Genomic DNA, 22,671 nt, shown 5'->3' on the forward strand with positions numbered 1-22,671 from the left:
TGAATATTTTAGGGTACCAAAAGTAAACAACTGTCAAATCTTAAACCTTTGCTATAGAAGATACACACTTAAAATTCTTGCTGCAACAAAGAGTAATGAACAATAGCAATATATTAAGTAATGCCAGTAGCAGTCAAGCAGGGCTGCTACTGTGGAGGAATAATTACACAACAGATCAGTGGAAGGTACTTCAGTGATCATGCACTATAGTTGTGTATCATCTCAAATTATATTATCAACAAGTACATGAAGTAAAAAAGAGACCAAGATGATAATACAAAATTTATGTCAGCTGGTGTCAAGCAAGGATAAGTCTACCAAATGTCTCATCGTCGGTCTACCGTGAGGACAATTCTAAAAAGTAGAGAAACAAATAATACCAAAACCACTGACTCAGAACAGTGTTTAGGTAATGATTATATTACAAGAATGAATACAGTGGAACTTCTATATAACAGATACTTTTGGGGACCAATTTATTGTACAGTTATACCATAATTTGCTTTATTTTCATGCAAAAAATTTTTAGTATTAAAATTTTTCGTGTAAAAATGTTTTCATATGATTTATGTGAATGACTGCTCTATTAGAGTACTTGTCATCCGCAAAATTATATTATAAGAGTTGCTGTAGTTTCTCTATAGGGCATTAATGTGAGGGTAGATAACATGCCACAACAAACAGTCCTCAGATTTGTGTATGTTGCATTAGAGTAGGAGAAATTTATTTGCCAAGTAAGTGACAGGTGGTTAGAAGAGTCAACAAAGTGCCATTTTTGGAAAAAAATAATCTTGATTTTATTACTCATTCAGTGGCACACCTCAAAGGTACCATTGTATAAATTAAGCACCTCTAACATTGTCACTGTAGCTATAGACAGCTTGCCCTTTTAAGGTATGTCCCTCGTGTAACGTGTGCTTCTGTTTCACATACAATTATATTGTTTTAAAACAAATTCTAAGTAGTGGTGAATTACTGTGAATTTTACAAAGAATATTGCTGCCCCCCTAAACCCAAGATATCCCAGTTGTAGGATATGAATATTGTTCTTTTGCCTGGATATGCTATAGCTCTTATAAAACATACTTGCTGTACTAAGAGCTGACTACTAGTACTACCACGCTAAAACTAACTGAAATGTTTGTCACTGTCATAAAGTCTAATATATTTTTTGATCTACAAAACTCAGAGAGTGTCACAGAAAGATTTTGGCTAAAGCAACCACACTTTACAAGGCAGCCCGTCTATACATTCATTCTATGCCTCAGGGTGGGAGTACTATCTTCAGGATGCTCATCTCTCGGTATTCTTTGCAGCATTTTATTTGTGACAGTAACATGCAGATACAACTACTGCCAATAACACTCACCCATGGTTGTTCAGTCTCCCCCATGTGTGTCAGTATCTATCACAATATATTATTACAGCACTGCAGACAGTCTAGTGTTTACCTTCTTCATTTCACTGGTGTTCAGTGAGGTACCGATCATTATAGATGACCTACATGCTCTTGAGGCAAACATGGCTGACACTCGTGATGGCCTGCACATTTGACCCTATTGATGATAAGTGATCACTACACAATACAAGATCGTATAGCTAGCTCACTGGAGCATCACTTAACATGAAGATCAGCTCATCAACATCTGTAACAAGTAGTTCTACATGTTTAAATGAACCAATGGAATTGTTTACCTGATGGTCCAAGTGACCAATCCTTGCTAACTGAATGGCCAATCAGCTTTACCCGTTTGGTGGGTGGGGCTAGTATGAATTGCAAAGTAACAAGGCAACAATGGAATTAAAGATACTACACACCTTGTTGGTCTATAGAAAACTCAAATCCATTTCTTTTAAAGATGTCAATATTGTCCAACAAAATGTCTTCATTGACAGCAGTTAGCTCCAGTGGTAGTGGCCTATGATGACCACATCATTACTTTTACTATACAATAACACAACTGACTGTATCAGCTTCTGATGTTTCAGGACTGTGTCCCTTTGTAGTCTCTCGAAGTTGTACTTCTCATCTGAAGCATGCTAGGAAGTGATGATCATAACAGATACAGTAGGTTGGTTATCAAAAAAAAAAATTCTAACATGTATATAATAGTAGAGTTGAATATATAGTTACTTGGTAATCTGGACCTTCAGTCATTATCCAAAAACCTATTGTACATTATGTATATTCACCCCGTGCTTTATTAGCATCTCAGCCGCATGCCCCTTGCTTTATTTTTCATATAGCACTTGCAGCAATGCTTTAAATAATTTAGGGAACTTTATAGTCATGTAGCTTGACCATACACTAGGACTCGTAATTAACACACATTGCATGAATTATTAGCAGCCTGAATGCACACAAACTAGTTTAACAAAGTAACTCACGTGTAGTCCACCATAGTTTGGCATAGTAGACATTCATCGTGTATTTTGGCAGGTTTTGGTTACAACCCATAATCGATTCAATTGTGACACATGGTGAAGTATTTCCGTGATATCTCCAGGACTCGTCTGTTTACATTAACAAACATAACAGCAATGTTACCTTCTCCCACCCATCATCTAAGCATTTAGGTATGTCTATAAAAGCAATTCAGTGGTAGAACTTGTATTGGCTGGGGTGAATGATCACTCAGTGCGACAACGGCTATCAGCCTTCACCGGCTTGGGTGATTAGTTGTACTGGTGTGAGCACCGCGGGCTATTAGCCTGCACTAAAGCATGTGGGCAACTGTGCTTTATTTCCCACAAAGAGTACTTTATTGTACAATTAAAGCACTCTTTGTGGGCAATAAAGCACTGTTTACCCTAAAGTGTACTTTATGAATTTAAAATACACCTTTTCCTTTGATCTCGCCAACACAAAGTTCTAATGACTACATAATGCCAATGCATGTTGATCAATTCCATCAAGATTACATCGAGTTGGTGAGAAATTTATTGCCAATGTATGTTTTATTAGAGTAATTGAGGGATAAATACGAACAAAGAGTCTTATTAAGGATCCACCATACTGGTAAACGTAATGGACAATGCTGAGCTCTCGCTACAAAGAGAGGTTTGGGTCTACAATATTCCATTACACTTGTTCACAGTCACATCACAAGAGTACAGGTGTACACACAACATTACCTGGTCCACAATAAAGATGTCATTGTCTAGTTTACAAATGATGAAGCCCAAGTTGAACTATGGATAACATGTAACCATGGTGACAGTGGACACCTTTCACATGGTACATACTTGTCCAATTATTTGCATTTGTGGGAACATCTCCTTCCTGTGATATGATGTGATAGTTGTTGTGACTTGGTAAGATTTCTGCTTACTTTATTTCTCTTCTCAACTCAACAACAGCATCTTCATTACTATCTGGTGTTATTTTAGCCCTAAAGCCATGTATCCGGGTGTTTCCATGGATGGTGTTGTGTTTATAGCCATGTTGTAGTCTCTGCTTTACCAAGTTAGTATCAAACTTGACAACTTGATGTCTACCATTATCATCCCTGCAATATTGCTGTACCTGTATGGAGACAATACATTTTGGCAAAACATTGTTATTGGTACAAAAAAAACTACAATTTTCTGAGATCTAACAACATTGGAACAGCCAACTGCAAGGTGGGAGTTATTGTATCTTTCAACAGAACTCCTTAGAGATTTCTGATTATAGCATAAAAGCATACTTAAACTGACGTAGTTACACATTCCAAGACAAAGATGGATAGAAGCCTTATACACATGTAATTGTGTTTGCTGTTCAAATTACAAGTAATAAAACATTTATCCAACAAAACACCTGTATTACAGAAACCTTAAATTGCTAACAGAAACTTATACATAACATTGAAGATCCAGCCCCTAAAATGGCTTCTTTCTTAGAACAATAATTACTAACATTATCAACTTCAATACAATGACTTGAAGAAGTTGACACATCAAGATGACTTAAAGATTGCTTATCACGTCCACTAAATGATGTAACAGAAGAGTCTTGCCCATAAATTTGAGGGGATTCCCCTATATGAGTCCTTTTAACACCATTTTGGTGACCATTACTATCATGTATACTGGAGGTGGTTAGATTGGATTTTAGCCTGATACCAAAATCATTCAAGCTCTTCTCTGTAAGGTGATAACAAGTAACAACATCTCAAAGGTGTGTAAGACTAACGTTTTGAAATGTGACATTTCTTTGGTGTTCCAGTTGTAGCAGTACTTGGTGACCCTTGTTGTGCTCCATGATATGAGAATGACCTAATGGTGCATACGAGGTGTTAGAAATGCTCACATGATTGCTCACTTTACCTCTTTAGTCCACTTAACTTTGTAATTTCAGTTTTACTATTTGATATCACTGGATCCCTGGAGCCACAAAGTTCATTAATAAAATTATAACACAAATATACGTCCACAATAGTACCTCATCAATAACAAAAGCTGCCAATGAGATAACTGCATTGAGATAACTGCTTTGATAAAAAGGACAGTACAAATGATTGAAATACTCTAATATAGCAATCAAACCCATGAGCTAAAATGTTCTACTTACATCCTTGCAAGCATTCTACTGCTAGACATACTAATTAGCATTGGGATCAAATATGTTCAGGGGCGGATCTAGGGGTGGGCTTTGGGGACTGAAGCCCCCCCTTCACTTTTAGGTTTTACTTGATCAATATGCTTAGGATTATAATGAAATTTTGTCTTAGCATAATTATATGATCACTAACAATACAAATACTCATAAAACCACCTTATAAACATCTTTCCAAGGTATTATTAGTGGATTTAAGTTTATGCAACAAGGACCCGGATCAGCATTGGAGGTATACAAGATTGAGATACTCTAATAGAACAGTCACCCAACTACTCTAATAGAACATTCAGTGTAAGCATAAAAGTTGGTTCTGTTATGGAATTTTTCCAAATCTGCCTGCGTCTATACATACAATGAAGTGCATTGGTCTGTTTAAAAGGCTTGTTCATCTACTTGTGTAGTTATTACCGGTACCGGTATACTTAATTCAGGTACACCATTTCCATTGATAACATTCTCAGATTCAATCTCGTATCATTCAAATTTCAAAATTTTCCAATTTCAACATTATTATTCTATCATGCATGCAATTGTGAGAGGGTGCATCATGTGCTTGGTTGTCTGAACCTACCCAAACCTTTCCATTAGCTAGGCTCCAGCCGATTATGCCGGCATAATTTAAAGCATAATAGGTGACCAAAAGCATCAAGCATAATGCCAGCATAATAGGGACGATATTTGAAAATTTAATTAAAATGTGGAATACGAGCACCTAAAAGAAAGCAAATAATTACTGCCAATAGTATTATTAGTGCATTTCATATTTTAAAACACATAATATAACTTATTAAACCATTTCTTTGTTTGGTTATTCACACTTTGCAGAAATAAGATTGAAATACTCTAATAGAGCAGTCACTTACTCTAATACGGCAGTCAGAAAACACTAATATACTATAATAAAACAGTCTAGAGCAGCATAATCTTGATTTTGAAACCATAATTTGAGCATAATAGGCTTAAATTTTGAGCAATGCTCAAAAGCCTAATAGGTAAATTTTGGCCATAATAGGCCAGGGCCTACCATTAGCAAATGCTGCAGAGAGCCATATATATCTAAAAGCAGTGTATAAAATATCTACAGGCAGAAACTTGCATTTTATGAGGAAATACTTCAGTATTTTAGCATCTATATTTCAAAAATTACCTGGGGGTGGGGGCATAAGCATGCTGGGAGGTGTGAAGTACACCTCCACCCAAGAGACTAGTACCTTGAATTAGCCCCCCCTTTATAAATCCTATATCCACCCCTGATGTTACCCATTACCGTAGATTTCCTAAATATTTGGCAGAAATAAATTAATTTCGTTTGTGTCTGGCTGAACAATTAGGAAAAAAATGTACCAACCCGGTGCTATTGTCGAATTTTTAGGGATCTATCCCTAATACAGTCTGCACCCTTCATGGCTATGTTATTTGCGATCTGTTTACTGCTTACTTTCTGGATTTCTTTCTACAGGAACTAACAGGAACATCTTGAGGCAAAACTGATGATACCGCAACACTCACATGGACGCAGAGCTATATACTATGATTGCCTACATTATCCAGGAAGGATGGTCATTGTCATTACTACATTGATTTTGAATACAATCACCCAGATGTAATATTAAGGATTTCAACAAGTAAAAAATAGAAACCACAATCAATAATATTACTTAACTATCTCGTGATAAATCTTGCTACCAGATGCTGCATGAAGTGTTCCATGGCTTAACAAAGCATTATCTGAGGGTGTATCATGTTATAAGGAGAAGTGGGGCCAGGAGAGATGTTATTCTGTGAACAGAAACGAAGATCGTTTTGTGGTAGCTGTGATGTCACATGATGATATAGTTGAGCACGTTCCTCTGAACAATTTCACACTTGGTGCTTCATCCAGCATTGAGGTAGCATATTGTGTGAGGTCACTGGGAATCCTCAGTACTCAAGAGACCTTCGTCAACTAGTACTCCAAGTGCCAAAAACTTAGTGTGCTTATAATTAGAAATTATCCTGCGCTTGCCAAAATTTAGAGCACATTGCGTTCAAAGCACGGGAAGTGCCGAATATTTAGAGATGCCAAAATTTTAGGGAATCTACGGTACTTACTACAGAAAACTACTAACAGTAGTTATAAATTATAACAAATATGTTAAGCCATGGTTTTTGAGACTATGAATTATGAGTGATCTTCAAATACAACTAGTGTGAGAATACACAGGTTAGCATCAGGATACATTTGTCTTGATGAAAATAATAATAATTTGAGTACTTTTTTAAACAAACAGGGTAACTAAATCATTGTGTTATTAACTCTTGGTTACACTACTCAGGCTATGGTGTATGTCTTTTTATCAAATAATTGGCATGACAGAATTTTAAACTAACAAACATTTTGTTTTAAGCATACGTTATGGCATAGTATAAAGTCTATCATACCTTTTATCCTCATCATTTGGCAAGGTGATGGAGGCATCATGTGATGCATTGGGTGTGTCCACAGACTGCAGTTCATACTCTGATTGCATTGGCTCAAATATTTCCTTCAGTATCATCTGGGGATCATGTGATACTCTACAACAATATGATGACATCATCATACCTTAATGAGGGCCAGTAAAGCTCTCTCTTGTTGGATCAAGATCTGTCTCTTGTCAGGAGTAACGTTGACATCAACACAGCCTGGAATATGTGGCTATTATTATTAATTTACTACTAGCCTATGCCATGTTACAAGGGGGTGGCAGAATAGGTCTGACCGATCTGACAAATGCCACACCAATGAAAAATTAATGTCACCGCATTATTGTTGATAAGAATTATCTGAGTATCTTGCCCATTTACTAGAATATTCATGCAAGTACTTGAACAAAGTATTCTTGATATCTTATAATCTGAAACCTTATACTTTAGTTTCTGAGCAATGGGCAGAACAGGCTACAATTTAGGAATACTACATCATTTTTTCTATGCAATGTTGTATAAATACACTAAATTACCATCTCGTACCACACAATCAGCATCCACTGAATAAGTAGCCAACAACTAAGTTTCCCACCATTTTAGATAGTTTTTAGACCGTATTAGGCAAGCTCCAAAAGGGGAGGGCAGTAGGGGGCAAGGAGCTGTTTAAAAATAATTGAACAGTAAGGATGAATTAGGCCAACCCATTCAGCTGAAATGAAAAGACATTTACAACACAGATCTTTATTCAACACCACAGAACTGTACAGCCACATACTGACCAGAGCTCCACTGTGCTTGCCAGCCAAAGTAGTTTTAAATGAGATTGATAGTTTATTCATGTAGCTTTGTGTTCTTGGTGAAAGATCAAATCTGCTGTCATGGGCGATAAGACCGGTTTTCCCAAAGCCAGTCACATATGTATTTTCTATTGAGGATTTAAAACATTATATTTTACTCCTTGTTTCCTCTAACCACCTGTATATATATTGTTATGTAGATGTACCAAAGTTTAATCATTTGATCATAGATACAGGAAGGCACAGAATGTCCAAGTATTACAGGTATTACTGTAGCCATGCTTATAAAGGTAGCAATGGGGTTGAAGTCACTCCTATGTTTCACAGGATGTGGCTCATGCAAACTTTCAAGATGAAGATACTTTAATAGAACAATCACATACACAAAATAAAACAAAGTGTATAATTAACTTCTATAATCACCTCAATCATATGAAAAAGTTTGCAGACAATTGTTTATGACAAAATGTCTACATGGCATGTTTAATACATTTCGGTTATTTTCTATTGAAAACTATTAAAAATGAAAATTATTGTGTACCATGCACCTACTCCATTTAGTGACCTTTCAGGTGTGATATGCATAGAGCAACTCTCTGCAACCACAATGATGCTTCGTATTGGGTGTTTGAGGTGATGTAATAATGGTTTAATAACCCAAAAGATTCTGGACTAGATTTGGAAAGAGCAGTGAATGGTGATTTTAATAAGCTACAGCAGAAGCACTCCAGGGAAAGTTTGTCTAAGGTTGAGAGTCACTTTCATGCATTGAAAAATGGATATTTGGAAGGGAATGCTCTAATGCCATTTTTGACATCTTGATACCCACTAACCCTCACTACAATAGTATTACACTGAAACAAAAGTTTTGGGTTCTGCAGGTTAGTTTGTGAAATTTACGGTGTTCTCTGGAAAAAAGTCCGTTTTGGTAGCTAACTTCATGTTTTGCTGCATGGGAAACAAGCAACATCATAATGGCTTTTTGGACACATAAACCTAATTATTAGTTCAATGCTCAAAACAGCAATGTGGGCAGATTTTTATTACTTGATAGCTGAATTAGATAACTCTTGCATGACTCAAAATTCAATTTTCTTATAGATTACTCTAGTTAGTTACCAACTTTAAAAGTGCTGAATGGTTTCATCCAGCCACTAATGGTACTAAAAATCCTTTTGGTGGGGTAAGACAAGCAGCGATGCAGGCAGGGATGAGAATCATGATTATCTAATACTTAAGCATATAACTTAGTAAAGAAACTAATGCAATTAAAAATTAAAAAGGTGAAGTAGGGCTCCAGTGATAAAAATAAAACAAGATGTATGAATGATGGTAGTACTTGCATTGCTCCAGTCTAAAATTGTGGGGAACAACTATATGTACGTCTTCCTGAGTTTCAACTACAGGTGTTCTTTGCTGCAGTGGCACTCCAATATATCCTGCAGTTCAAAAAAGTCAAGTGTGGATTTTATTGTAAGTCAGGGCTTATTTTTCAACTTTGACCACTATACAGAGAAATGAGAGTACAGCGGAATGACAGCACTCAGCCAATATATGACTGTTTTTCAGCTGTGCCCTGGTACAGTTAACATACGTACAGTATGTTCACAGTTTTACAGCTGGTGGCTATTAGGGTATTTGGTAGCGTAACTCATTGATTATCGACCACCGACTATTATCAATCAGTAGACTACACCAATTATCAACTAGTACTGTATCCAAATAATTATGTGATTTTACGAACACGCAAGTTTAGAAACTGTTGAACCCATTCTCCCTTCGGACCATCCAGCACTCTTTCAACATCATAAAGACAAGAAATCAAACATGGAAAGGCATGAGACATAGTGGCGTTGAACTGGAACAACAAGCTGATGAATCACCTGGCCATGCCAAAGCTAGGTGATGATGAGCTTCGCAATGAACTTGGGTTTGTTGAATGAGGCAGGATGAATGAAGCAGAAGGACCACATTGTGTTCCATCTACAGTACTAAATACATAATTCTGGATGGCTGAAACACAGACTAAACCTCATTCATGATAAAACTATCCCTGCAGAAGATAAATCTCGAGATAAATAAATTGGTAAGATTGGGACTGAGAAAACAGGTAGTTAGAGAAGTATAGCAACCTAAGAAAGACGTAACAAAAAATCTTGTGAGAAGTTTAGAAGTGCATTTTATCTGAATATCTAGCTAGCTATCGGCTAAATTTTTGTAGCTACAAAGTCTCAATAGTGTTACTATTTGTGTTGCTGTAATCATTCTGCATAATATGTTATAAATATTTTATATGTAATTTTAGAAGGTGAAAAAGGGAAAAAGAGGAACAAGAAGCAAAGAAAAGGAAGGAGAGGTGATGAGAGAATGAAGGCAAGGTAAAAAAAGGGAAGTAAAGCAATAAGAAAGGAAGCTTCAAAGATCTGCAAAGTAAGCTGAAGACACCAGAACCATATTTGACTCAGAAATGGTGATATTGATATAGAGATTATAATTGCTAAACAGGCAGATATCCAGCAATGGTGTCTCATCTATGACACCGTAAAGTTGATGAGGAAATGGGTGGACTGTATGCACTAATGAGAACTAGTGAATGGACAACTAGCTAGTGTTTACAAGTTGATTATGGCCTACACGTACATGTGTGAAGTATTATGTGAATATGCATAAAAACTATCTAACTAAATGTGTGCATATCTTTTGAACAGTATAGACCTTGTCATGTTAGTGGTTAAGTTGTTAGCATAGTTTTATTACTTGTGCAAATTCATAGCAAGTTATGCTCCATTTCTTGGAATTGGTCGATAATAAATAGGTAATTGAAATTTGTACATACGTCAATAATTGATAGACGCACGCTGTTGCCACTATTCTTGTATACTTTGACTGTGGGATAGATTTAATAGTTCCAGCTCCATTGAAAATTTTGCTGCTCTATGATGTCAGATGTCTGAGTTATGGTACATCAAGCCTTAGGTGGTCAATGATCAGTGAGTTACTCTACATTTATTTACCACACCCACTCAATTGTTGCTAAAATGTTATTGCAGTGTAAACTTTGCTACTGTTGTATTTGAAGCATGAGAGATTAGCTGACGTTACATAATTATGTGGGTGTATGGCTGGAGCAATTGGAGTACTCAAGGAAACATAAAACGCGTTTATATTTTCATAACTAAAATTACACATGGTTTGTTGTAATTCTACTAGATATACCTCTGTCAGAGTAGAGGATATGCTGGAGGGCCTTGCAATATTGTCGCAAAAAGTAGACTATCCAACTTTTTTCAAGGGGTGCGACATCTTTGCGATTTGAAATCATTTCGTAATTTGAAACCTGATTGTGATTTGAAATTTCACGGATTGTGATTTGTGACAAGGGGTGCGACACCTTCGCAAATCTGTAAATGATTTGAAATTGGATTTGTGATTTGAAACTTGATTTGAAACTTGAATTGAAATGTCATGCGTAATTGCCATAGTGTGATTTCTAAGGCTATGGGCTGGGTTCTGAACTAGGACATTAGTTCTTGATTAAGAACTATAGTATTGTATCACTGTGAGCTTGTATTGTTTATAAATATGTTTTCAAGATTAGTTTTCAAGCAGCATTAAGTACTTGCGTGGGCGAATCGCTGGAGATTTGTGATTTGGAACTGAAGGGCGTACGTGCATGTCGAAAATGTTTGAATATTAGCAGTACATTACCATTAAAAAGGATACGCCCCCTAAAATGCGTAAAGTACGTAAAATGGTGTAAATTGAGCTGATTTAGGCGATTTTTTTGATACCACCAACATCACGAAGTGGTGAGTACAGAAAAATCGGCCTATTACTTATTCATATACCTTTAAGGAATACTCTACTTCATTTTCATGACTGTAGCAGCAGTGGTTGTATCCGCCTTTTTGCGATTTCTTCCACCGGTCCACCATTCTTCTCAATGCGTAATGTATTGTGGGATTTAGAGTTACCAAGACCATGGGTTTTACCCTCAGTTTTACCCTGTTTAATTAGAATAAACGGCTGGATTTGTACCGTATATAGCCACTATTATCTAATTACTGTTAGGAAAAAGCCAAATGTCTACATTGGAATACCGCCTTTCCACAGTTTTGTGTCTGTTCTGGCTATTAGTGGTATCATTGGGAGCCTCTATGGTTGAAATTCGCTTGTTTGAGATCAATAAGTGAGTATCTATAACGTTTGGCTCGTTATGACGCCTGGCTAAGCCAGTGGGCTGGCCATGTGTAGTGTTAAGCCGCCAACATAGTCCAGTCTCTGATAAAAAGTAGTGCTTGAACACTCGGTCAAAGTGTGTCTCACCTAAGTTTGGAAAGTATACTGCCATTCAATTCACACTAACTGTAATGCTGGGGTCTTGATGCTGAAATTGGTATAGCTATACAATATATCATAATACAACAACTTATTCATACTACCTACACTCTGTGTAGGTACTGGTATGTATGCTGCTTTACAAATGTTGCTTTACTTCTATTTAGCTATTGGTTGTATTCAATCAGTCATCCAAATAAGGTTGGATATCCATTGTTTGACTCGTCAGGTGATAGTGAAGTTACTGTAGAGAATACGTTTTTAACCCCGAAGGAATTAGCTGTTGAGAAAGTAATCACCAAAGTGTTTGTTAAATTACGCTCCAATGTCATAGTGATGAATCGTTTGCGATCAGTTTTCATGTCTAAGCTATCAAGGATGGGACAGCACCTTAGCTTGTGTGGTGGCAGAAAAAGATCTGAAATTCTTGATAAGTGGAAAGATATGAATTGGCTACTAACCTTAAATGAAAATGAAATTGTTCCTAGCTGCAAAAAAGATTCAGCAATAGTTTTAACAGTAAAGTCAAAATGTGATGAATTAAAGGAAGAGTTGAAAGATGTCAGTAAGAAACTAAAGGATATGACAAATAAGTGTTCTGATTTAGACGCATCTAACAAACAACTGTTAGCTTACAGATCAGGAGCATCAATAAAAAGGAAACGAGTGAAGTCTTGGCCAGAATACTCCATTCAACACAAGCAAAAAAAAAATCAAAATTATATCTAAGAGCATTGACGGAGTATTAGCTGACAGTGAATTTACATGCAAGCATATTGAATTGTGTAATGGTGATACAGGACAAACTGTGTTTGTTGATAATACAGGTCCTAAACCAGTAATAGATTTCAAACCAGCTCCAAAAGATGGCAAAGATTCTTTGGTGAGGAAAAATTTGTATATCAAAGAAAAATACAACATATCAAATGAAGCATACCATGAAATTTCAATGACTAATTTGCACTTACCTAGTGCGTACAGCCTACAGAAGGAAGCTAAACAGATGAATTCAAAGTATGTCATTGAGGCTGTACTTGGAAATGCTATAGGTGTCCAGCAGTCCCTTGAAAAGGAGCTAACTGAGAGACTTCAGCATTTACTTTCATGTGATGCCAATTTGCAAGAAATCAGAAAAATTCAAGTTAAAATAACCGGTGACGGTACGTATGTATCTCGTAGCATGCATACACTAGTGATTGCTTTCACTATAGTGAATGTAAAGGGTGAAGAATTCCCGAATTCTCCCAGAGGAAATCACATTTTAGCTCTCATAAATACCACAGAAGATTATGAGCAAGTTGCTGTGTCAGAATTAGCAGCAGAAGTTCAAAAAAACTAATGCTATCAAAATAAATGATACCACATTTGAAATAGAATATTTTTTAGGAGGTGACTGGAAATTCCTAGCCATATGTCTAGGAATTAAAGCAGCAAATGCATGCTACTCGTGTATATGGTGCAAATTCCCGAGTACTGACAGGTATGACTTAAATAAGCAATGGTCAATAAGTGATGTAAGCAAGGATGCAAGGACAATCAAGGAAATTCAGAATCTGTCAAAGTTGGCGAAGAAAAGGAACGTTGAAACTTTTGGTTGTATACAACCACCACTTTTTTCTTCAATTGCTATTGACCACGTCATACCAGATATACTACATCTATTTCTTAGAATATGTGATGTTCTAATCAATTTGCTCCTAGTTGAATTACAAAGACAAGACGATTTAAACAAAAGGGAATCTAGATCAAAGGAAACTAGATCCGATTCTGTACCACTTTTGACAGTTTACGAAAACTTCTTGAAAGAATGTAAAATATGTTTTCATTTCTATCAGGATAAAGCTTCTAAACAGCCTAAATGGAGAGATCTTACAGGATCTGAAAAACTGAGACTTTTTGCAAAAATTAATATTTCAGTCCTTTTTCCAACCATTCCAAATAGTGCAAATGTTCAGAAGCTTTGGGCTGACTTTTTACAACTATATAAATCACTTACATCTACCACACCAGTAAATCACACAGAATTTCAAAAAGATGCAGCAAAATGGCACAGGCTGTTTATCAGTGTTTACCAATCTAAGAATGTTACCCCATATACACACCTACTTTCTTCCCATATTTCAAAGTTTCTTGAGAAATACAAGACAATTGCTCCTTTTTCCCAACAAGGGTTAGAAAAACTGAATGACGAAATTACCAAATATTATTTCCGAAGCACAAATCATCACGACAAAGACAGCCTACAACAAATCCTGCTGAAACTCAATAGGCTAGAGAAATTGGAGGATAGTGGTTATGCTTGCCAAAAGCTACAACACGTGTGTAAAACTTGTAAACAGATAGGCCACAATGCAAGGTGCTGTAAGGCTAAAGAATAATTTACTTTGAACAAAAAATGAGTAGTGGAAACAGGTGACGATGAGCCGTGATCATTGTAACCAGTTTGACCTCCTTGATGTACATAATTTAGATAGTGACAATGTTCACCCTATACCTAAATAATGAGTTGTAACATGACTTGTATGCGTTCAAGCAGTGATACAAATATATATACTTAAACTATACCTAAAATTATAATGAGTTGTAACATGACTTGTATGTGTTCAAGCGGTGATACAAATATACATACTCAAGTCATGCATTGCATTGTTGCAAGATTTCATCCCACTGAGATAAAGTTCCGTCACCTCTAATAAATGAAAAAGCTAGCTGGTAACATTGGCCATAAATATTCTTTAACAGTGTACCATCAGCCTGTACTTGGTAATCAGCTCTACCTTTCTGTTGCTTCAAGTAGAATTCTACTGAGCCTGGTATTACGTAGCAAAAGTCCCCTGCTACATTTAACCCACGAATGTACCATCTTTCCCCAAACAAATCGTCAAACCTGCTAAGGCGTGGAATGGTATATATTTGCCTGTGCACTCTGCGTCTCTGGGCCAGGACACCTCTAATGGCCAATGAGTCAAACACAACCTTGCCGAATGGCTTAACAAAACTGCACGTAGGGCTTCCTCTTCTGCTTGAGATTAGCAAATCTTTAATTGTCTGAGCAACTAACAATACTAAAGAATAGGGAAGTGCCGGTGTCACGGTCATGCTACTACCTCGGCTACTACTAGCCATGGAAGGCTGTTCATCATCATCATCATCTGTGTCATTCTCACTCAATTCAACTATCTCATTCCTTGTTCTCCATTCATCGTATTTACTGCTGTAACCAATGTATCTAACCTTTACCCTGTCCGAGTTTTCAGCATCTTCTTCTATAATTTCTAGTCTATACTGGAGAGGGTCATCCACAACATCACGAACGGCGTGTATGCCATTGTTAGCTATTCTGGGACCCTAACATCGGCAAGCTCAGCGTAATTTGGGTGAGAAGCAGAATGGCGAGGACGCTCTGTCATGGCGTATTCGTACGACTCCAGGTGCTCAGTCAAGGTTTACGAGAAAATATACGGACAATTGGTAAATTTACTAATGTTCGCAATTTCATAGGCTATTTTTGATATGGATTTGTAGAGGTGTCATACCCCTTGATTTGTGAGGGGTTAGTTTTGTAGCTATCACTGTGAGCTAGTACGTTATTGTTTAAAATGAGAATGAGTTTCAAGCAGTTTTAAGTGGGCGAAATTGCTCGAAATTTGTGATTTGATAGCTGAAGGGTGTACATGGTTTGTAGAGGTGTCGTTCCCCCCGCTTCGAATACTTGTTAAATCACGTGATCATGGCGGAAGGATACGTTCAAGGTCAAAACTTCGAGACACGTTTCGTAGATGTTCCTCTGAAAGAATTTGACTGTCCGATATGTCTGGAGATACTGAAGAATCCTTTCGCAATAGAATGTTGCCACCATTATTTCTGTAACGCTTGCATCAACCGCGTCAAACAGACGAAGAACGAGTGCCCGCTCTGTAAGGCACAACCTATTAAGGGAGTGCTCGACAAGCAGTTCAAACAAGCGATAAACGAAGCCACAGTTTATTGTTCTCTGAGGTCGGCAGGTTGTAAGTGGACGGGACGATATGATGCTCTCAAGAATCACCTGTCGCGGGGCCAACAAAATGGCCAGTGTATACACGTGATGGTGAATTGTCCTCACAAGAAGTGCGACATGACTTTGCCACGACATCAAATCAAGAACCATGCTAAGGGTTGTAAGTTTCGTCCATTTTCTTGTCCACATTGTGGCCACAAAGGAATCTACACTGAAGTAGTGGAAATACACTACCAGGTTTGTACCCAGTATCCTGTTCCTTGTCCCAACTGTTCAAAGAAGATCAAATACAGTGAATTACAGCATCACTTGGACACAGCATGCCCCAATACAATGGTGTGTTGTCCTTTTCTTGATCTTGGGTGTAAGACAAAGACAAAACGATCTCGGCTAAGTATACACATTGATTCTAACTCAGGGCAGCACAGGCTTCTAGTAAGCTCTACGATCAGTGAATTACAAAAAGAGAACAAGTCACAGAAAGAAAGCCAATCAAACCTACTTGGAACAACTAGCAAGCTAGAGGCAAAGGTGTCTACTCTAGAGACCAAATGTAATGAACTAGAAGGTAACCTTTTCTCTATGTTACATGTTCATGAAGAAAATGAAGCAAAGAGAAGTAAAGCTGTCACTGAACTTTGTGAGAAGAACACCATCTTAGAGTCAAGTTTGTCCACTTTAAGTAGTCAACATGCTCAGCTACGAGATGACCTTTCTGCCACTTGTAAGGAGAACAAGCAGTTGAAGGGAACTGTGTCTGCCTTGGAGTCAAAGTGTGCAAGTCTTCAGAGTCAGTTCGACAAGTTGAAAAACCAACTCACAAATAATACCCGGCAAGCAACATCTGTGGAAAGCAGGATGAAGAATTTGTACGACAACTGTGCAGCCAAGATGATACTAATAGAGGAGCAGCTGGAACAAATGACAAATACTAATGGTGGTGGTTCGTGCCAAGAGTATATAGATGGTGAACATTACTCTGACGATGATGATTATTACCAATCAAACTCTTACCATGAAAACAGTCTTCAAGATGTAGAAGAAGAGAATGCAGAGTTGAGAGCAAGTCTTAGTGCTCTGGAAGCAAAATATTCTAGTCTAGAAGGTAAATTCAGTAATGTACAAGATCATCTAATTACTTTGGATGAAGAAGTAGCTTCAGCTAAACAGACTGTGTTACAACTCTTACAAGGTTTAGAAGCAAAGATGGTGTCACTGCAAAGCCATACAAAAGAACGGTCTCAGCATACTGACATTGACTATTGGATGTACGGCTACAAGTTGATGGCTAAGAGCATGGAGACGTCCAACTGGAGACTTTACCTCACAACAATGGCCGAGACAGCTACCCAGTTACCAGAGCCAGTATCTCCTGTAATACTAAAACTTGAAGGATACAAGAAAGTTAAAGAAAATAACACTGCACTCTTGACCTCACCTTTCTTCACTACTGGTGTGGGAAAATACAAATTTCAGCTTAATGTTGCGATTGTTTCTGACCCCGGGCATTCAAGGTATATGTGTGTATATGCCGCACTTCTAAAAGGAGAATATGACAGTCTTTTATCCTGGCCTTTTGTAGGTAGCATTTATGTCACACTGCTTAATCAAGTTGAGAATGATCACCACCACAAGATGGCAATATGGCTCCCTAATAGCAGCACTGGTAAGGAAGTAGCTGGTCGTGTCCCTTCAAACTACAACAACAACCAGTTGTGGGGACAACGTCAATTTATCTCTGTGCGGGAACTTGAGAAAACCAAGCAGTATATCATAAACGATAGTCTCTACTTTAAAGTGGAAGCCACTGCAACAAAGACCGGTAATTCCAAAGATTGCATCATTAGTTGATGAAACTAGTATTATGGGGATTGTACATCCTGTATTATAAACATGTAATGATCATTATATTTTCCAATATTTCTATTATAATAATTATTCAAATTGTAAATCTGTCGGCACTGCACACACTTTTAAACAAGCTGGTACAGGGGATTTATTACCTCTTGCAACACAGAAGGTAAAATTCAAAAAGTGTAGAGCGTCACATGGCTTCTTTAATTGACCAAAGAATGTTGTTCTATAGTTCAAATTAGGAATAATAACAATAAACAACCACCATAATGGGAGTGAACTATGTGTGTTTGTGGCAAGTTAACATGTAAGAAGCCATACCACGCTCTACGCTTTTCACTCTCCAATATTGCAAGAAGTAATAAATCCCCTGTAATCTGCCCATACAAGTGTATTTTTTATGGACAAATTTAAGCTGCCAATATCACCAAAATTAATGGTCTTAGTACCACCAGTATAGTCCATTCAGCTATATGATCAAATCAGCAACCAAATTGTTTAATAACCTCGGTCAAACATTGTACCTTCAATAGTAGCACAATTGATTTTGAAAATAAGGTTTTCAAACATCAAGTAGAGGCATCAAGTCGAGTTTAAACAGTTGCCATGTTGATTTTTTGAACAACAAATACGGTAGTTAAATCCCACCAAGAGAAAGCCAGATGTTTGATGGTAACTAATCACATATTCTACATACAGGGTTGGGGGCTTATGTAGTTTCTACCCCACTTCTTAAAGTAGTTGTGAATGGTTTCAGTTGACACTGTGCTGTATTGTAGTTTAGTACACACATGGCTTCTATTCGCTTATTGTATTATTTTCAAATTCAGTCCATTGGAGTTATTCATTTCCAGGAGGTTGAATAACTATTTAAATGGCTTCAGTGGGACAGAGAGACCACTCTAATGAACAGTTGAAGTGCTAACAATTAAACTGTGATGGTACAGTGGAACCTCGATTATCCAAACTACTTGGGGGAAAGGGTGTTCATATAATCAAATAGTACGTAAAATCGAACATCCATACATTTATATACAGAGCTTTGCTCAACTACTCTAATAAAGCATACACTTGTTGACAAAATACCCAGTTTATTTGGTGTTCGGATAATCAAGAGTCCGGATAATTGAGGTTCCACTGTATATGAGATATACACCGAGTCATAAAGCTAACTATTTTGTATGCCACCTGTGTACATTAAGAATATTATCTAAAAAGTTTAGAACATAGCCATGTCTACACACCACTCATCAAAGAAAGCTAACTACACTTGTAAGACTATATTGCTGCAGATGGTATTAAATTGTTTTATAGAAGTGATCAACTATCTTCGCACATAGTAAAGATTATTACCACAGGGTCCACACAAATAAACACATCACGTGATCCCACTGTGACACCACAATGACATCACATAATCTCACAGTGACATCACCACTTACCATGGTCCATGCTGACACACAACACCACAAAAGGTTGTTGGTGTCTGTTGTACAAGTGATAAGTCTCATTGACCACACGAGCAAGCTGTAATGAACATGTAGGACAATGAATAACCCAATAGGGCATGGGGCCAAGTACACGAATAATCTTTTATAAATTTCTGAGTTTAGGAGTCAATACGAACACAGAAGCCTACAGAATATAGTACAAGTCCTTCATACAATGTACTTTGGTATGTTCATGTATTTGGCCTCATGTTAGGGGGAATCACCTTGGGGTGGTCACATGGTCGGTTGTTGATGAAGTAAAACTGCCGATCATTAGAGCCACGCCCACATCCATGATTGCACCTGGAAATGTACCCAGTGATACTGGGAATGAGATAGAAGTGAAATATGTGGCACACAAATCGACCATAGTGTACCGGAACATTTTCATCACATCCGTATCATACACAACTCCAGTGTCCTCATCCTCAAAGTTGTCACCATTAACAACAGAGTCTTTGTGAACAATCTCCACTATGTTTTGTAGCTGTGTAAACACCAATACAATAGAATACAGAAGTTACTTGATTACCAGGGGCGGATCCAGAGTTTGACAAGGGGGGGTGCACCAGGGTGGTATGTATAATATATTATATGAGCACATGGTCTGGGGGAACACAACCCTCAGAAGCTATGTTTCAGGATTATTTCTGATGTAGTTGAACTGATCAAGAGTTGCAAAGGAATCAGTGACAGTCATGAATATATAGTTTAGTTATGAACCTAAAGTAAACTGCCATACAGAACTGAATAGCATACAAAGGACCATCATTTGCAAAAATAATCTTAGCAGGCTAAATTGCTCATGGGATGGTGCTGCAGATACATATTCAGCAAATGAGGTGACTGTTCTATTAGAGTATTTTACTGACTGCTCTATTAGAGTGTCTCCATCTCTTATCAAGTTTTCTTTTTTTTTAAGAGGGAGGGGAACGTGCCCCATGTGCCCTCTCCTTGGATCCACCACTGATTACACAAGTGATGTTCACACAATAATACTCAACTATGTGATAACGGGTTGTATTCATCATTCTTTATAGCACTGAACAATATACCAATTATTTAGTTAAACTGCAGTCTCTGTTTTTGATACCGTCTACTTTCTTAACACCGCAATACCGTGAATTAAAAAATAGTCTTGTAAAGTTTACATATGAAAGGATTAAGACTGGTGTACAACAATATAATTCAATGAACTTGCCAATACAATTCTGTATTGAGTAAAAATGCTTAAAAGCTGTATTTGGATCTAGTAATAGAGGTCTAAAATGGCATCTAACTAAGGTATACCGATAATAGTTATACCGCAATATCAAGTAACAATGTATCTGAATCAAAACTTTGCTTTATTGCCACTTAAAAGCAAAATATATGCAAAATTTATATTACTGCAAGGTGTATGAAACAGACTGATTCAGCTCAACTTAGTATGGAGATACAAAAATTGTTGTCTTTAATATCGAGTTAAAGAATGCTACTCGACATGAGCTAAAGTTTTTGAATTCATGGTGAGGATTGTGGAAGTTGTTACATATAAATGTTCACAACAGTTGTTGACTTTGTTTGTTTGGGCATCTGGATTCAGTGGAATGGAATGGTGGACTGGAATGGTGGAATGGACTGGAATGGAATGGAATAGTGGAATGGTGGAATGGAACGGTACTTAGGTAATTTCAATTAGGGTTACCTCTTTAAAAAGACCACCTTTTAACAAAGACCACCCCTTTATAAAGACCGTTTTACTTTAATATCTGAATTGTTGTTTTAGAGCCCTATAAGACAGTCTTATTGATGAATTGTGTACCACATGTTATGTCTAGAAAAGCCAGTGATATCTGATTTATGATACAATACAGTAATAGCTATATACCCCATAAAAAAACAGCTTGGCTATACAAAAAAAGGATGTGTCCACAAAACTAAAAGCAACTGGCAACTAAAGGAGCTAATATCTGGTGAGGCCAAGAAATGAATGTGAGGGGGCATAGGAAAAGGGACCTATAGTGGTTAATATGGAATTTGAGTTATGCTAATCAAAGAATTCTACAACTCACCAGCTATTCATATTTCAAATTTCAAGTCAATACTAAATTGTTTCACATACTTAAGAAGAATTTAAATACAAGTGTCATTTCCCAATGTATGTAATTTACTATAATTACCTAACAATAAATGGAAATTTACTGACTTTTACTCAAAAGTTAAAAAGTCTCTATAGGTCCCTTTTCCTATGCCCCCTCACATATACTGGCAACCAAGTATAATTTACAATAACCTTAGTCCTTTATCATTGACTTGTGCAGTCTGACTGTATTCCTAATTAATTCCCTGTAAGTCTAATAGGCTATTAAATTGGTACCTTTCTCAATAGTCCGGCATTGTAGAGGAGAAAAAATTACTAGCCAATTAAAGTTACAGGGAATTAATTAGGAATGAAGCAAGACTGTACGAGTCAATGATAAAGGACCAAATTTTTATAAATTATATAGCAAGTTATTTGCCAGATATTAGCTCCTTTAGTTGTTAGTTACTTTTAGTTTGATGGGGACGTCATTTTTGTACAGCCAAACTGTTTTTGCATGGGGTATATTGCTGTATTACAAATCAGACATCACTCTAACTTTTCTAGGCATGTGGCACACAACTGATCAATAAGACCATTATATGGGGATACACTCTAAAACAACAAGATAGCAACAATTTAAACATTAAAGTAAAACGGTCTTTATAAAGAGGTGGTCTTTGTTAGAGGGTGGTCTTTATAAAGAGGTGACCACCAATTAAAATTACCAAAGTACCGTTCCATTCCACCATTCCATTCCAGTCCACCATTCCAGTCCATTCCACCATTCCGTTCCAGTCCATTCCACCAGTCCATTCCACCATTCCAGTCCACCATTCCATTCCACTGAATCCAGACGCCCTGTTTGTTTCAGGTTTGTAGTTTTCGCCATGTGACTATTGTGAGTCTTACTGACATTTAATCTATCCCAAAATAAAATTCCAAAACCTTTTATGTGTGTTATACTCAAAATGTTCTCTCCATATAACAGCAACCAATGACATGATAAATTGGAAACAGATAATTTAGCCAAACACAAGGTTGACTGCTCTATTAGAGTAGTTTACTAATCGTTGATT

At 37.0% G+C, this 22,671-nt stretch overlaps 2 protein-coding genes across 3 annotated transcripts in view; one reads left to right on the forward strand and one right to left on the reverse strand.

The window, feature by feature from the left end:
• Positions 1-208: 208 nt before the first annotated feature.
• Positions 209-22,671, reverse strand: part of LOC136240463 (mismatch repair endonuclease PMS2-like) — a 32,222-nt gene continuing 9,759 nt past the window's right edge. The window contains exons 8-25 of one of the 2 annotated variants that reach the window (XM_066031451.1): positions 19,908-20,017; positions 19,755-19,854; positions 19,483-19,567; positions 7,188-7,267; positions 7,025-7,140; positions 4,312-4,368; positions 4,178-4,260; positions 3,902-4,128; positions 3,333-3,526; positions 3,247-3,283; positions 3,136-3,192; positions 1,967-2,040; positions 1,819-1,919; positions 1,696-1,764; positions 1,609-1,646; positions 1,452-1,556; positions 1,370-1,405; positions 209-354 (exon numbers count right to left, since the gene is read on the reverse strand). In XM_066031451.1, coding sequence (XP_065887523.1) covers positions 289-354; positions 1,370-1,405; positions 1,452-1,556; positions 1,609-1,646; positions 1,696-1,764; positions 1,819-1,919; positions 1,967-2,040; positions 3,136-3,192; positions 3,247-3,283; positions 3,333-3,526; positions 3,902-4,128; positions 4,178-4,260; positions 4,312-4,368; positions 7,025-7,140; positions 7,188-7,267; positions 19,483-19,567; positions 19,755-19,854; positions 19,908-20,017 — 1,635 coding nt within the window. In that variant the 3' untranslated portion in view covers positions 209-288. Of the gene's footprint in view, positions 355-1,369; positions 1,406-1,451; positions 1,557-1,608; positions 1,647-1,695; positions 1,765-1,818; positions 1,920-1,966; positions 2,041-2,388; positions 2,515-3,135; positions 3,193-3,246; positions 3,284-3,332; positions 3,527-3,901; positions 4,129-4,177; positions 4,261-4,311; positions 4,369-7,024; positions 7,141-7,187; positions 7,268-19,482; positions 19,568-19,754; positions 19,855-19,907; positions 20,018-22,671 lie in introns of those variants that run through there. The other variant, XR_010693815.1, reaches the window with a different exon arrangement.
• On the forward strand, positions 15,839-18,137 carry LOC136240464 (TNF receptor-associated factor 5-like). The gene has a single exon (XM_066031452.1). It carries the CDS (start codon positions 15,917-15,919, stop codon positions 18,035-18,037), a length of 2,121 nt encoding a protein of 706 aa, XP_065887524.1. The 5' UTR covers positions 15,839-15,916; the 3' UTR covers positions 18,038-18,137.

The sequence above is a fragment of the Dysidea avara genome, chromosome 12 (genome assembly GCF_963678975.1).
Source record: "Dysidea avara chromosome 12, odDysAvar1.4, whole genome shotgun sequence".
Classification (NCBI taxonomy): domain Eukaryota; kingdom Metazoa; phylum Porifera; class Demospongiae; order Dictyoceratida; family Dysideidae; genus Dysidea; species Dysidea avara.